At 46.5% G+C, this 12,606-nt stretch overlaps 1 protein-coding gene across 2 annotated transcripts in view; it reads left to right on the top strand.

The window, feature by feature from the left end:
• The window catches only part of UNC13B (unc-13 homolog B), a 1,359,370-nt gene that overhangs the window by 1,310,143 nt on the left and 36,621 nt on the right, over nt 1–12,606 (top strand). For both annotated transcript variants that reach the window (XM_069212466.1, XM_069212457.1), the window contains one exon: nt 12,070–12,229. In XM_069212466.1, coding sequence (XP_069068567.1) covers nt 12,070–12,229 — 160 coding nt within the window. The remainder of the gene's footprint in view (nt 1–12,069; nt 12,230–12,606) is intronic.

Below are 12,606 nucleotides of genomic sequence, written 5' to 3'. Positions count from 1 at the left end.
GGTTCGGTTGAGGGGCCTTCGGGTTCCGCACTGGCGGCTTCCCCTCCGGCCACCGAGGTCACCTCCAGATCCAACCGGTGCCAGTTGCACCTTTGAGACCGTCCCCGGCGCTGGGTCGATTGTCGACGCTCCCGACGTCGGTAGTGCCCACTATCGACGTCGACCCAATCCTTATCCCCGACGACTCGGAGTTGGAGTGACGTCGGCCAATGCTGCCTTTGTCTTCGATGGGGCCTATTCGCCGCAGGTCGGATTCAGACCCTTTTTCTTATGGGTACGAATTTGGGGAGGGTTTGGAGGGGTCCCTGGACCCTTATGAATACCAAGATGACCCATCTATGGACTGGGCTCAGGAATTGGGCGACACCAGTGGTCTGGATACCTCTCCTGATGCTGGCATGCAGTCTCCTCCTACGGTGGCTACGGCAGAGGGAGCGACTTATGGTATGGTGGTCAGTAGGGCAGTTGAGGTCCTTGGCCTTGAGCTTCCTACTGTAGGGGTCAGGATTAATCTCCTGACGGTGCTTCAGCCTAGGGCTTCTACTTCAGAACCCCTTTTGCCATTCAATGAAGCCCTTGCCGATGTCCTTTTGGGTACCTGGTCCAAACCCAACACAGGGGCTTATGTGAATAGGACGAACAACCCTAAATTCCTGTTCCAACACCCCATGCCTTAGAGTCTTGTCATCCAGGCTTCCTCTTTTTCAGGTGCATTCCCTTCCGCACTGGACCAGTTTGGTAAGAAGTTGTTTTCCTCCTCCAGTCTCGCGCTGCGGTCTGTGAACACTGCATGCCTTTTGGGCCGCTATACCCATTATTTGTGGGATGCGGTTGCACAGGTCCTGCTGCAGATACCAGAGGAGGCCCGTGCTGTCGTCTCCCAAGCTGTGAACAATGGGAGAGATGCAGCAAAATTCACTATCCTTTGTGGGCTGGACGCAACCGACTCTCTGGGCAGATCGGTTGCTACGTCAGTGGCCTTACGACGTCACGCCTGGTTGCGTACTTCTGGATTTTCTGGGGATGTCCAACAGTCACTCATGGACATGCCCTTTGATGGCTCCCGTCTCTTTGGAGACAAAGTGGACTCGGCCTTGGAGAGATTCAAGGATTCCCGGGCTACAGCTCAGTCCCTTGGCCTTTCCTCTGCCCCTCGCCCCCCACAGTCTGCTTTTCGCCCCTTTCGTGGCCACAGAAGGGGCTCCCTGTCGCGTCCTCCACCCAGCCACCGTGCCACCTATGCTGTCCAGCCTTTGCTTGGCCAGGGATGCAGAATCCCACCTGGGTTTGTGACCCAGAGGTCTGCCCAGTCCACCTCTGCACCCCTGCAGCCTCCAAACCCTCCTAGTCTGTCCCCTCACTCCCATCCAGTTGGCGGCAGGATTCGCCATCACCGGCCCCACTGGGAATCCATCACTACGGACAGGTGGGTTTTGCAGATCTTTCTAAAGGGGCTACTCCCTCCCTTTCAAATCTGCTCCACCAACAATGCCTCCATCCTTCAGTCACCTTCCAGGCAATCATTTGGCACTTCACTGCCAGGAAGCCGCAGCCCTCTTGGCCAAGGGAGCTATAGAAAAGGTCCCTGAGCCCGAAGTAGGTTGTGGTTGTTATTCCCGCTACTTTCTGGTGCCAAAAAAGGACAAGGGCTTACGTCCTATCCTAGACCTTCAGGACCTGAACTACTTCCTCAAGAAGGAGAAATTAAAAATGCTGACCCTGGCTCAGGTTCTGTCTGCCTTGGACCCAGAAGACTGGATGGTTGCATTGGACTTGCAGGACGCTTATTTCCACATCCCCATCCTGCCTGCCCACAGACGTTACCTACGATTTGTGGTAGGTCATGAGCAGTTTGTTTATCGTGCTCCCCTTTGGCCTTACCAGCTCCCCTCGGGTGTTCGCGCAAAATGATGGCGGTGGTTGCAGCTCATCTGCGCAGGTTAGGGGTGTCAGTCTTCCCCTATCTCAACGACTGGCTGTTGAAGGTGGACATGTCTCCCACCTTCAGACTACGGCGTCTCCCACCTTCAGACTACGGCAAAACTTATGCACACACTGGGGTTCACTATAAACGTGCCAAAGTCACATCTGACTCCCTTTCAGACGCTCCTTTCATCGGAGCTGTTCTGGGCACAGTGCAGTTTCGGGCTTATCCTCCTGAAAAGCGAGTCCAAGACATTTAAGCTATGATTCCGATGTTTCGGCCTTTGGTTCTTGGGTTTCGGTGAGACTGACTCTGAGGCTGCTGAGCCTCCTGCATCCTGCTAGTAACACATACCAGATGGCATATGCAGACTCTGCGTTGGGACCTGAAGTTCCAGTGGGCGCAGCATCCGGGGAATCTCTGAAATGGTCCAGATCTCGGAGGGGACTGCAAAAGATCTGCAGTGGTGGCTTTCAAATCCTCATTGGGTCCATGACAGATCCCTGCAGCTCCCTGTATAGTGACAGATGTGTCACTTCTGGGTTGTGGCAGCCACATGGGAGAGGCGGAGATCAGAGGCCTCTGGTCTCCGGCGGAGTCTGAGCTCCATATCAATCTTCTGGAGCTCCGGGCGATCAGACTTGCGTTGAAAGCATTTCTTCCCTCTCTCAAAGGGAAAGTAGTGCAGGTTTCACGGACAATATTACCGCTATGTGGTACTGCAACAAACAGGGCGGAGTAGGGTCCTGGACCCTCTGTCAGGAGGCCCTATGCCTCTGGACATGGCTTGAACATCAGGACATTACCCTGATGGTTCTACAGCTGGTGGGTTCCCTCAACGCCAGAGCGGACTAACTCAGCCGTCAATGCACAGCCGATCACGAATGGTGTCTCCATCCGGAGGTGGCACACGGTCTCTTTCAGCAGTGGGGAGAGCCTTGGTTAGATCTGTTCGCCTCCACAGAGAACGCGCAATGTCAGCTGTTTGCGCATTGGAGTTTCCAAGGCGGAACTCTCTCTGAGACGATTTTAGTCTTGAGTGGAACTCCGGCCTCCTTTATGCCTTTCCACCTATACCACGCCTGCCCAGAGTTCTCAAGAAGATCAGGAACGACCGGGCCCAAGTCATCTTGGTGGCCCCAGACTGTGCACGGAGAGTCTGGTATCCAGAGCTATTGAGCATGTCCATCGATCCTCCACTCAGACTGCCTCTTCGGGCGGATCTTCTGTCGCAGCAACAGGGGACGGTTCTTCACCCGAATCTATCCAACCTCTGCCTTCATGCGTGGAGATTGAGTGGCGACAGTTGATGAGTTTTGATCTTCCACCCGAAGTCTGTGATGTTATCTTGGCAGCCAGGCATCCCTCAACCAAAACTGTATACGCCTGTTGTTGGAATAAATTTGTGGCATGGTGTACCAACAAATCTGTTGATCCCCTCTTGGCCCCTCTATCGGAGGTTCTTCTGTTCATTCTTTCTTTGGCCCAGCAGGGCTCTGCTTTGGGCACCCTTAAAGAGTATTTATCTGCCATTTTGGCCTTCCTTAGGTTACCTGATCAGCCCTCATTTTTTAAATCTCCTATTGTGAGTAGATTCCTAAAATGACTTACCCATTTATTTCCTCCCACTTTATTTATCATTCCTCAGTGGGACCTCAATCTTGTCATTATTTATTTGATGTGTACTCCCTTTGAGCCGATGCATAATTGTCCATTTCGGCTCCTCACCTTCAAAACTGTCTTTCTTGTTGCTATCACCTCTACTCGCAGGGTGAGTGAGATTCAAGCCTTTCATCTGAACCTCCATACTTGTCTGTACACCCTGACAAAGTGGTGTTTGCACTAAGGCTTCCTCTTTCCTAAGGTGTTTACGCCTTTTCATGTAGACCAGTCCATCACCCTGCCTACTTTCTATGCACCCCCACATCCTTCCCATGAGGAATAGAGACTCCACTGTCTGGACCCAAAAAGGGCGTTGGGGTTCTATCTTAATTGTACTAAAGATTTCCTGATGGACGATCAACTCTTTGTTGGATATGTGGGTGCGAATAAAGGGAAGGCGGTGCAAAAGCGTACCATGTCTCGATGGTTGCTTCTTTGCATCAAAATGTGCTACGCTTTGGCCAAGAAGCACCCCCTAAGGGCTTGCGTGCTCATTCCACCCAAGCAAATTCTGCTTCCACTTCATTGGCACGCGGTGTTCCTGTCCTGGATATCTGCCAGGCATCTACGTGGGCATCCCTGCACATGTTTGCTAAATATTACTGCCTGGACAGTCAGGTCCTTCGGGACTGCTACTTTGGTCGTTCAGTCCTGCAGGACTTCCTAGTATGATCTTAGTTCACAGCCCACCACCAAGGATGGCATTGCTTGGGTATCTATTCTAAGGTAAGGAATCTGCAACTAGAAGTCTCTATCAGATGTACAAGTTACTTACCTTCGGTAACAAAATATCTGGTAGAGATATATTCTAGTTGTAGATTCCTTACCGCCCAACCATCCTCCCTGCTTGCGAATTGATTTCTAAGGACAGGGATTCCCCTTTTAGGTCCTTAGCTCTGGCGCACCAGTCTCAGTGTTCTTAGTGGCTCTGGGCTTTGGCGTGGAAAGTTGCAAAAAGAAATTGACGTCACTGTGTGAAGGCGACGTCTATATACTACTCTCGACGTCATCACGGCGACTACGACATCTGCGATGCCAACGACGCCCGCGGAGTTGACCGACGCCATCTACCGACGCGCAAGGGTATTGCTCGAAGAAAAATCTCTGTATCCAGTCTGACGCCTGGGGGAAATTCTAAGGTAAGGAACCTGCAACTAGAATATGTCTCTACCAGATATTTTGTTACCGAAGGTAAGTAACTTGTACATTTAGTCATACAACAACAGATTAAACCACAATATGAAGCAAGGGGGGTGTGTCATGAGGTGTGGTATCAGGATGATGAGGATGGTGTAAAAGTAAAGTCTCTCATAGTCAAAAGTGGATGTTAGGGTTCCTGGCTAGGAATCGGGTAAGGAAGAAATAACTTGGAAATTGGTGCAAGCCTCACTGTATATAGAGAGTCAAGGATTCTTGGAGGGGTAAGACTTAGGGAAGACTAGGCACTAAGGGGAGAGAGGCGAGATTCAGGCAGGACAAGATCTCGATGTCGGTCATGTGGGGGGAGATGGATGGGAGAGAGGAATGAGCATCTTCATTGATATCTAGAGTGGGCAGTAGTGGTATGTCATGCTAAAGACCGGTGACCTATCCAGGGATGCCATGGATAGGGGACTCTGGTGTGGTAGGGATCGGAGGAGGTGTTGGGGAAAAGGATTTAGCAACACTCGCATTGAATTCCTGAAGCATGGTGTCCCAGGCTGCTGTTGTGGGGCAACGTCGAATACGACAGGCTTCTTCCCAGTGTAATGCTGATGCATAGTGCCGGTGGGTGGGATGCCTACATTTCCTACTTTTAACTATCGTGCACAATAGCTACTGGAATACAAGGCCTACCTAAGGGTGACTTGTTATTTTTAAAAGAGAGGTTTTGACCTTTTAAAGGATTTATTTTGACAGGTTGAATAGCAGTTTTTACACTGCTACCGTTAGTCTGCACAGGCTAAGCCTGTTTACATTACCACTGTGATGGATTGCACAATAGGTGCTGCAGTCCACTAGTAACATTTAATTTTTATGCTCTGGATACACCTTCTACCATATACTAAAGAGTTAAAGATGAGTTAAAAATATCAATTAGAAGTTTGTCAATTAAATCAGTGCTTCCGAAACTGTGGTCCGGGGGCCCCCTAGGGGGGCGCAAAACTTCCTCAGGGCGTCTGTGACTGGTGAGAAAATTAAATAATATTAACAAGTTAGGTTCCCAGCTTTTAGTAATGACTCAGTGGTCAGTCCCTGGATTCCAAAAATGATTCAGCGTGTGTCCCCTGGTTCCAGTATTGATAAAGTGGGGGTCCACAGAAGTCAAAAGTTTGGGACCGACTGAATTAAACCATGTTTAAATGTGAAACACAGGTACTTCACGGCTGATTAGCACTACGATCTAGCACCAGCAAAAATATAGGATCCAGCAAAAGACAAACAATACTGGGTGACAGCGCAGAAGAAGTGGATTTCCTATACCAACCTTTCGGTATACAGTTGCCATTTTTCAGTACAGTGCATCGCCTCGGTAGACCGCTTACTGGCTACCTTTTTTGCTGGGAGGCAAAATCCTTTGCTGCACTTCAGTTACATACAGTCCTAATTTCTTCATTATCACTGTCTTCATCATCCTCAAATGAGGCATGCGGATAAGCATGGACTGAGCCTTTATTAATGTAAGTGTGTTTAATTATGTATGTTATTAGAACATATAATTTACCCGCAGTTAGAATTACTGTAATCACTGTTTCTAAGATCTTCATCTACCAGTTCCCAGATGATTCTGACAACCAAGCCAGATACCATTTAGGATGAAATCAGATCCGTTTTTAATTTCATGTAGCTTCTTATCCATAATGTGGTCTGTTTGCTTATGCATGCTAAATGAGTTGTTGTGGAAGCTTGTACAATACTTGGTTCCTACTGTTGTGCAGACTGCCCTATTGGATGCCAGGAGGTAGTCACAATCTGTTCTACATGAGTATTGTTTTCTGGGCATCTAACTGATCAGTAATCTACCCCAAAGCAGTAGCGGTTGCGTTCACTACCTCTTCTGATATTTCAGCATTTTATCTACTTTCTCAAATAGCCTGTCCTACACCATACATGGGAAAGAGAAAGGAGAAAAATCTGGTTGTTTCAGAGATCTCAGAGCATCTCTAGAGAGGATGACTCGCAGAATGTCTGGTAGCGGCGATGACGCGAATAGAGTAGCAGAGTAACATACGCCAGCCACTCCTGGGGGAAATTAGCATATCCTTCCTGATGTCAACATATATGAAAAATCAACCAGTGGGAAGCCTTTATCTGTACAGGGGAGATTTAAAGCTTATGGTCATTACAACAGCAACACATTCACTTTGGGGCACAGACACCTCAGTTGCTTGTCTTGTTTCCAAACCGCCTCCTGGTTTGATGTGGCTAGATGAGCAACATGGGGTCTGTAATGGCCAAGGGAATTGTACTTTTCAAGATGGAAAATATGCCGGCATCTTTTGGCTGTCTGTGCTCATGGTGGAACAAATCAAGGCAAGCTCCGTTTTTAAAGAGGGATCCTCCTAGCTAAGGTACATTCTGTGTCACATCAGCAGGCAGTTGAGTGCAGATCCTGCAGGTCCCTTTCCTGGGGCTGGATGTAGGTCCAGAGGCTCTTTTATTCTTGAGGGCGGCATTATTCCTCTCTATTGCTGTCTGCGGGTGATATGCACAGCGGAAACAATGATCTGTCCCTGAGTGTTCGCAGTTCTCTTCCATTATACACGAGATGAAGTGAGTTCCTCAGGGATACCAAAACATGGAGTAAAATATCTAAGTAAGCAAAAGATAAGCTTCCACCCAAACTGAAAACAGACAATCACCAGGACATATGAGTATGGCGCATGCAGGGGTCCAAAGAACAGGTTGAGCAGGATGGGTTGTCTCAATGCCTTTCCTAGCATCATGGACTTATAAGTCACGCAGGATTGACAGGATCATATAAGAATGAAAAGTGCATACCAGTTGGTTGCGGTGGCACATGACATGCCATCCCTACTGACACAGGCTGCACCATGATACAACCGTGCTCTGCTGGGAGTATAAATGTCGGTGCGCCCTAATGCCCATTGCCCTTTCCCAACACCACCCAGAGTTCCCTTCTCACTTGTGCTTGATTCAGTACTGTTTCTAGCCTTCCAAGAAAAGTTTCACAGAATATGTACAGAAAGTTAAGTTTATACAACATAAATGGCAACATCAGCATTTTTAAACAACACAGCTTTTCCAGCACTTGGGGTAGCCATGGCATTCCCATTCTGTACTTCATCGTGAGGGTATTGATGGACAGTACACCTGACCACAGCTAACTGTCTAGGTAACAACAGGGCACTCTGGAGGTTGTGTACATATTATCAATTTTTCATGGTGGTTCCAGCAGATGGTAGAAACCCCCTTTGCATTCAAAGGTCCCAAAGTTTCAATCTTTTCTTCAGCCAGATTACATGGTGAGTCAGTGCAAGAAGCTCAGCCACTTTGGTGGATTTACATCTGGTGGGCAACAACTTCCCTCAACTCGACATACAGTATGTGCAGTGTTGATCTTTTCTGAGACAGAGTCCATCAACAAAATATGAAATCACTGTTGGCCATTGGAATGTCAGATAGATCTATATAGTACTTAGTGGCATAGACTGTGACAACTAAGCAGTTATGGGGTTCCCCTTCCAGAGGGTTGGCATTACAGAAGATGGGTTCACAGTGAGGCCACAGACACAAATGAGTGTGTAAAGCAGGCAGTACAATCTCATATTGGGCTGATCTGGCTGTAGAGAGGTGCTGGATGTTGGTGGTAAGAAGGATAGCAACAGTCAAACAGGAACTCAATACAGTGTTTTCAGAGGCTTCAACAAGATGGAGAGCAGCAGTTGAGGAATAGTGAGATCCCAGTCGTGACTAGGCCCATGGCTGCGGAATAGTGGGGTGCAGACTTTTTCTGATCCTCATCACTCTAGACAAGTACCCTGAGGGCACAACCATAGCATTTGTGACAGTCCTGAGTTAATGGGTTTATCAGGAAGCTTTAGAGCAGACACAGAAGTTATCACCTATTCTTTTTTAACAGATCTCTTTTCAACCCCTTTAAAACATTGCAAGGGTTATCGGGTACGTTTTCTGACACAATTTTGCAAATGCTATGCATAGCAGGGAAGCCCAAAATCTGTTGTCTACAATAGCCAACCATACCCATAAATCTACAAACCAAGGAAGCGGTCACTGGACAGGGCAACTTCGGGACAGCTTCAACACAGTTGAGTGACAGATGCTATTCTCTGGCAAAAGTCTTGTGACTCTGGGGAGACAAAATTGCAGTTTCTCTTTTGAAACCTTGTGCCCCTTTTTTGGCCAGTTCAGAGATGAGGTCGACTAAGCACACATTGCTGTGAACTAAGGTAAGAGATGCCAAAAGTGGCCCTCTGAATAGGAACACAGAGAAAAACTGACACTCTTCGTGTTTGGGGATGGAGAAGGATGCAGATTAAAGGTCTACTACTTAAACTATTGGGCCATCGCAGGAGATGCAGGAAAGGATGGTGGTAGGGTTGGAGATCACAGGGAAACTAGGGGTGGCCACATTATTTATTGCGTGCCGGTCATTATGAACCTGTACATGTTGGTCTTACCCGCTTTGTGCATCAGCCTAATTGAGGTGTTACGCCTGCTGCAAGTAGTCACCAAAACCCCCCGCTTAAGCATATCATCTATCAGGGGACAAATCCCTGCCTCAGCCTCTGGCTTCGATCAGTACTGAGGTATCCTAAGTAGCATTTTCTGTGGGTCAGTCTTAATTTTCACTGCCTCTAAGGATGATATGAACCCCCACATCATTGGCTCCTGTGCCCTTAATGTGGACTGTACCTGGGAAAGCAAAATGGGTAAATCTGGAGACATTTCAATGGTTTTTACAGAAGACTGATATTAAATGTTCTTGTATAGAAGGATGTGAACTTCATTCTTGCATTGGAGAGGTTCCGAAATGTAATAGGGAACGTTTTTGTTAGAAATACCTACTGCGTCCAAGGACAAGCCTGAGAGAAGCAATGAGGGCGATTCAGATGTTTAATGCAGGGCGGCTAGCACCAGTGCCAATGAAGTAAGTGGTATGTTTACCATTAAAGGCACTGTACATAAAGGCCTTTTGGTCTGGTAGGACCAAGGTGTTAACTTGGTTGGAACCTCTGGGGCTGTTTTAAGTAACTTGGTGAAATTTTGTTTGGTCAGCAAGACCTGCACATTTGACATTGTATTTGCTCAGTCCTGCATCTAATACCCAAGTTAACCAGATGCAAACCAAGATCCTCCACTCCCTGGGGTCTCCCCTCGTCGCCACTCACAGGGTCTTCCCTCCAGTCCATCCATTTCCCACACTACATCCACCCTATACTCGCTTTGCCTCTCAGGAGAGCCATTAAAGTTTAATATGTGTTTAATGCAATATAGCCATTAAGCAAGCAAAATAATGCATGGCAATTGCCTTTTCAATGGACGAGATCTTCCAAACTAAATCAGCTTATTGTACTAAAATCCATATATTCTGTGGTTAGGTTATACAATTTTTTCTCAGTACAAATGAAGGGAAGCCCAAGCATGTGATCGAGATTGCAACTAGTTGATACTGGCTAATGAGCAGGTGCCAGAATCTTCTCATGAGAAGGAATGTGAGAAGACCTAGATGGCACAGAGAGGAGAGGACTCCTCTATTTTCTAAAATGCTGTGTTTCATTAGAAATGTTTGTAACTTGAGAGGCACACTAGGAATTTAGAGATCCGCAAAGTGGCATAAAAACAGCATAGCAGTTTAGTAATAAAATGTATTGTGTATGTTAAGGCATACATGAGCATTAGCATTTTTGCAATACATGTTATGGTATTGAGGCATGGAAACAAGTAAATGTACTTTCTCAAAGTTACTTTTTGAATCAAGTTATCAAAAATCTACAAAATATTATCAAAAGTCTAATTTTACCTTTAAATCCGATTTTCAAAATTAAGTAGGAAATAACTTTGAAGTATGTTTCTAGCATGTCACTAATTTGAGATCGAAAAATGTTTTTTTAATAAAATCTTAGTCTGTTCAGGAAAAATCTAGCAAGGCCTACACAGTGAAATAGCTTTTGAGATTTTTTTTTTTTCAAAAACCACAGTATGTAGCGTGTTCTGTTTGTATACATTTGCATTGTGCTCTGTGGGCTTACAAAGCAAATTTCAGGGGTGACTTATGAATATATAAAAATAGTTTTTTCCTCCATAGCATGGACTCTTTCCCTTGACATGTCACTGCAGTGCATTCAGTTTGCTGACCTGCCAGACCACATTGATGCTCCTGGCAGAGGTATATTTTTGTCACACTTGTGGGTGATGTAAGTACACAATGGCTCACACAAACGACATTTAACTTGCCATGCCTTGGATACATTTTAGGCACAATTTACAGTGGACTTATAGGAAAGGTATATAGAGCAAGCAGTGAGTTTCGGTGTACAGCACATATTTCACAGAGGGGGAAGTAAAGGCACTTTACTGATTTCTAGCAGTGGGAAAGGGCACACAGTCGTAAAGCCAGCAAACTCAGACTGGAAACAAAATGGCGGCTAAGACAAGCATGGGGTCACATACATCTCCACTGGTACAATATATTTGCAGCTTTAGTGCAGTCATTGAAGGTCTCGATCCTACTAGTTCAAGTATCCCCATAGCCTCTGGTGTTTAGAAGTATTCAGACTGCACTGCCATGCTGTTAAGCAGGCACAGTGCATCTAGGGCAGTATTGGGCAGTACAGGAAAAAGCCACGCTGTACGCAAGACAGTGACGGCATAGCCTTGCTCTTTTAAGAGGTAGAATGGTGATGCGTGACAAACTTTGAAACCTCAGCTGCTAGCCTTTAGTTGAGTTACACTTCCCTCCATTACTTTGCCTCCCCGTGTGGATCATCTGTGGGGTTTGGTTGTGCAGCTGAGTCTGCTCTTTCCTTGTTCTGCTAGCCGAGTGCTTGTGTGAGGCCATGGTGACACCTGCTTGAGAAATTGACTGCTCTTCACCCAGTCATTCATTACTGTTCTCCTGTTTCTTTACATTGCTAACTCATGCCAAGATCTGATTAGTACACACTTTACTCTGTCTACGTTAGTTGGAAGTGAGGCAGTGGTACTTCAGTCTGTTGTATATTTGGCAGTGTGAGCGTGCCACGTGGTGGTGGGAGTCCCATGCTTTTGTTCGAAATGTATTAATACTCTATGCAAACATTTGGTAATAGGACTATTCTCATGATTTATTAAGACCTATTGACAACTGCGTCTCATTTCTGTGCCTTGGATTGTGTAATATGTGAGCTCTGGGTATGTTCCTCTCACCCTCAGGAGGCAGACCCTGCTCAAGTACTCACTCCTCCATGAGTGGAGCTGACCTGTGCTATTAAAACAACAAATGATTCTTGAATATGACTTGAACTTATTGTTTCTTTCAGTTGTAGCAGCCAATGACCTGAAGTGGCAGACCACCGCCATGTTCCGCCCGTTTGTTGAGGTCACCATGATTGGGCCTCACCAAAGTGACAAGAAAAGAAAGTTTACAACCAAGTCTAAAAGCAACAACTGGGCGCCCAAGTACAATGAAACATTTCACTTGTAAGTATGACAAAAAGCTTGCTTTGTTTCTGAGCTGTTAGAACTCATAAACTGAGATTCTTGTGCACACAGCACTGAGTGCAGTGGTAGATAAACTGCATTGTCCTCTGTGAATCGACCAGAAAGCAGGCCTCACCCATGAAGTCCAAATCAGAGTAACTTCCAGTTCCAGAATCAGGCTTTCTATATCCCTGCTTCAGTTGACTAATTTCCTTCTGAAGGCAAGTCTTTGGACATGTATGCCTCCACAGCAAGGGGTTATTGCATGCTTGCACTATCCCTTCTGTGTATGAAGCAGCTCAGAACTCTTTCCATATTGATTAGGTCTATTGATCATCTATCCAAAAGAACAAAACTTAGTGATTTCAGTAGATATA

This window comes from Pleurodeles waltl, chromosome 1_1 (assembly GCF_031143425.1).
Source record: "Pleurodeles waltl isolate 20211129_DDA chromosome 1_1, aPleWal1.hap1.20221129, whole genome shotgun sequence".
NCBI classification, from domain to species: Eukaryota; Metazoa; Chordata; class Amphibia; order Caudata; family Salamandridae; genus Pleurodeles; species Pleurodeles waltl.
Note: the sequence above shows the minus strand (reverse complement) of the source record. Positions and strands in the feature narration are given on the sequence as shown.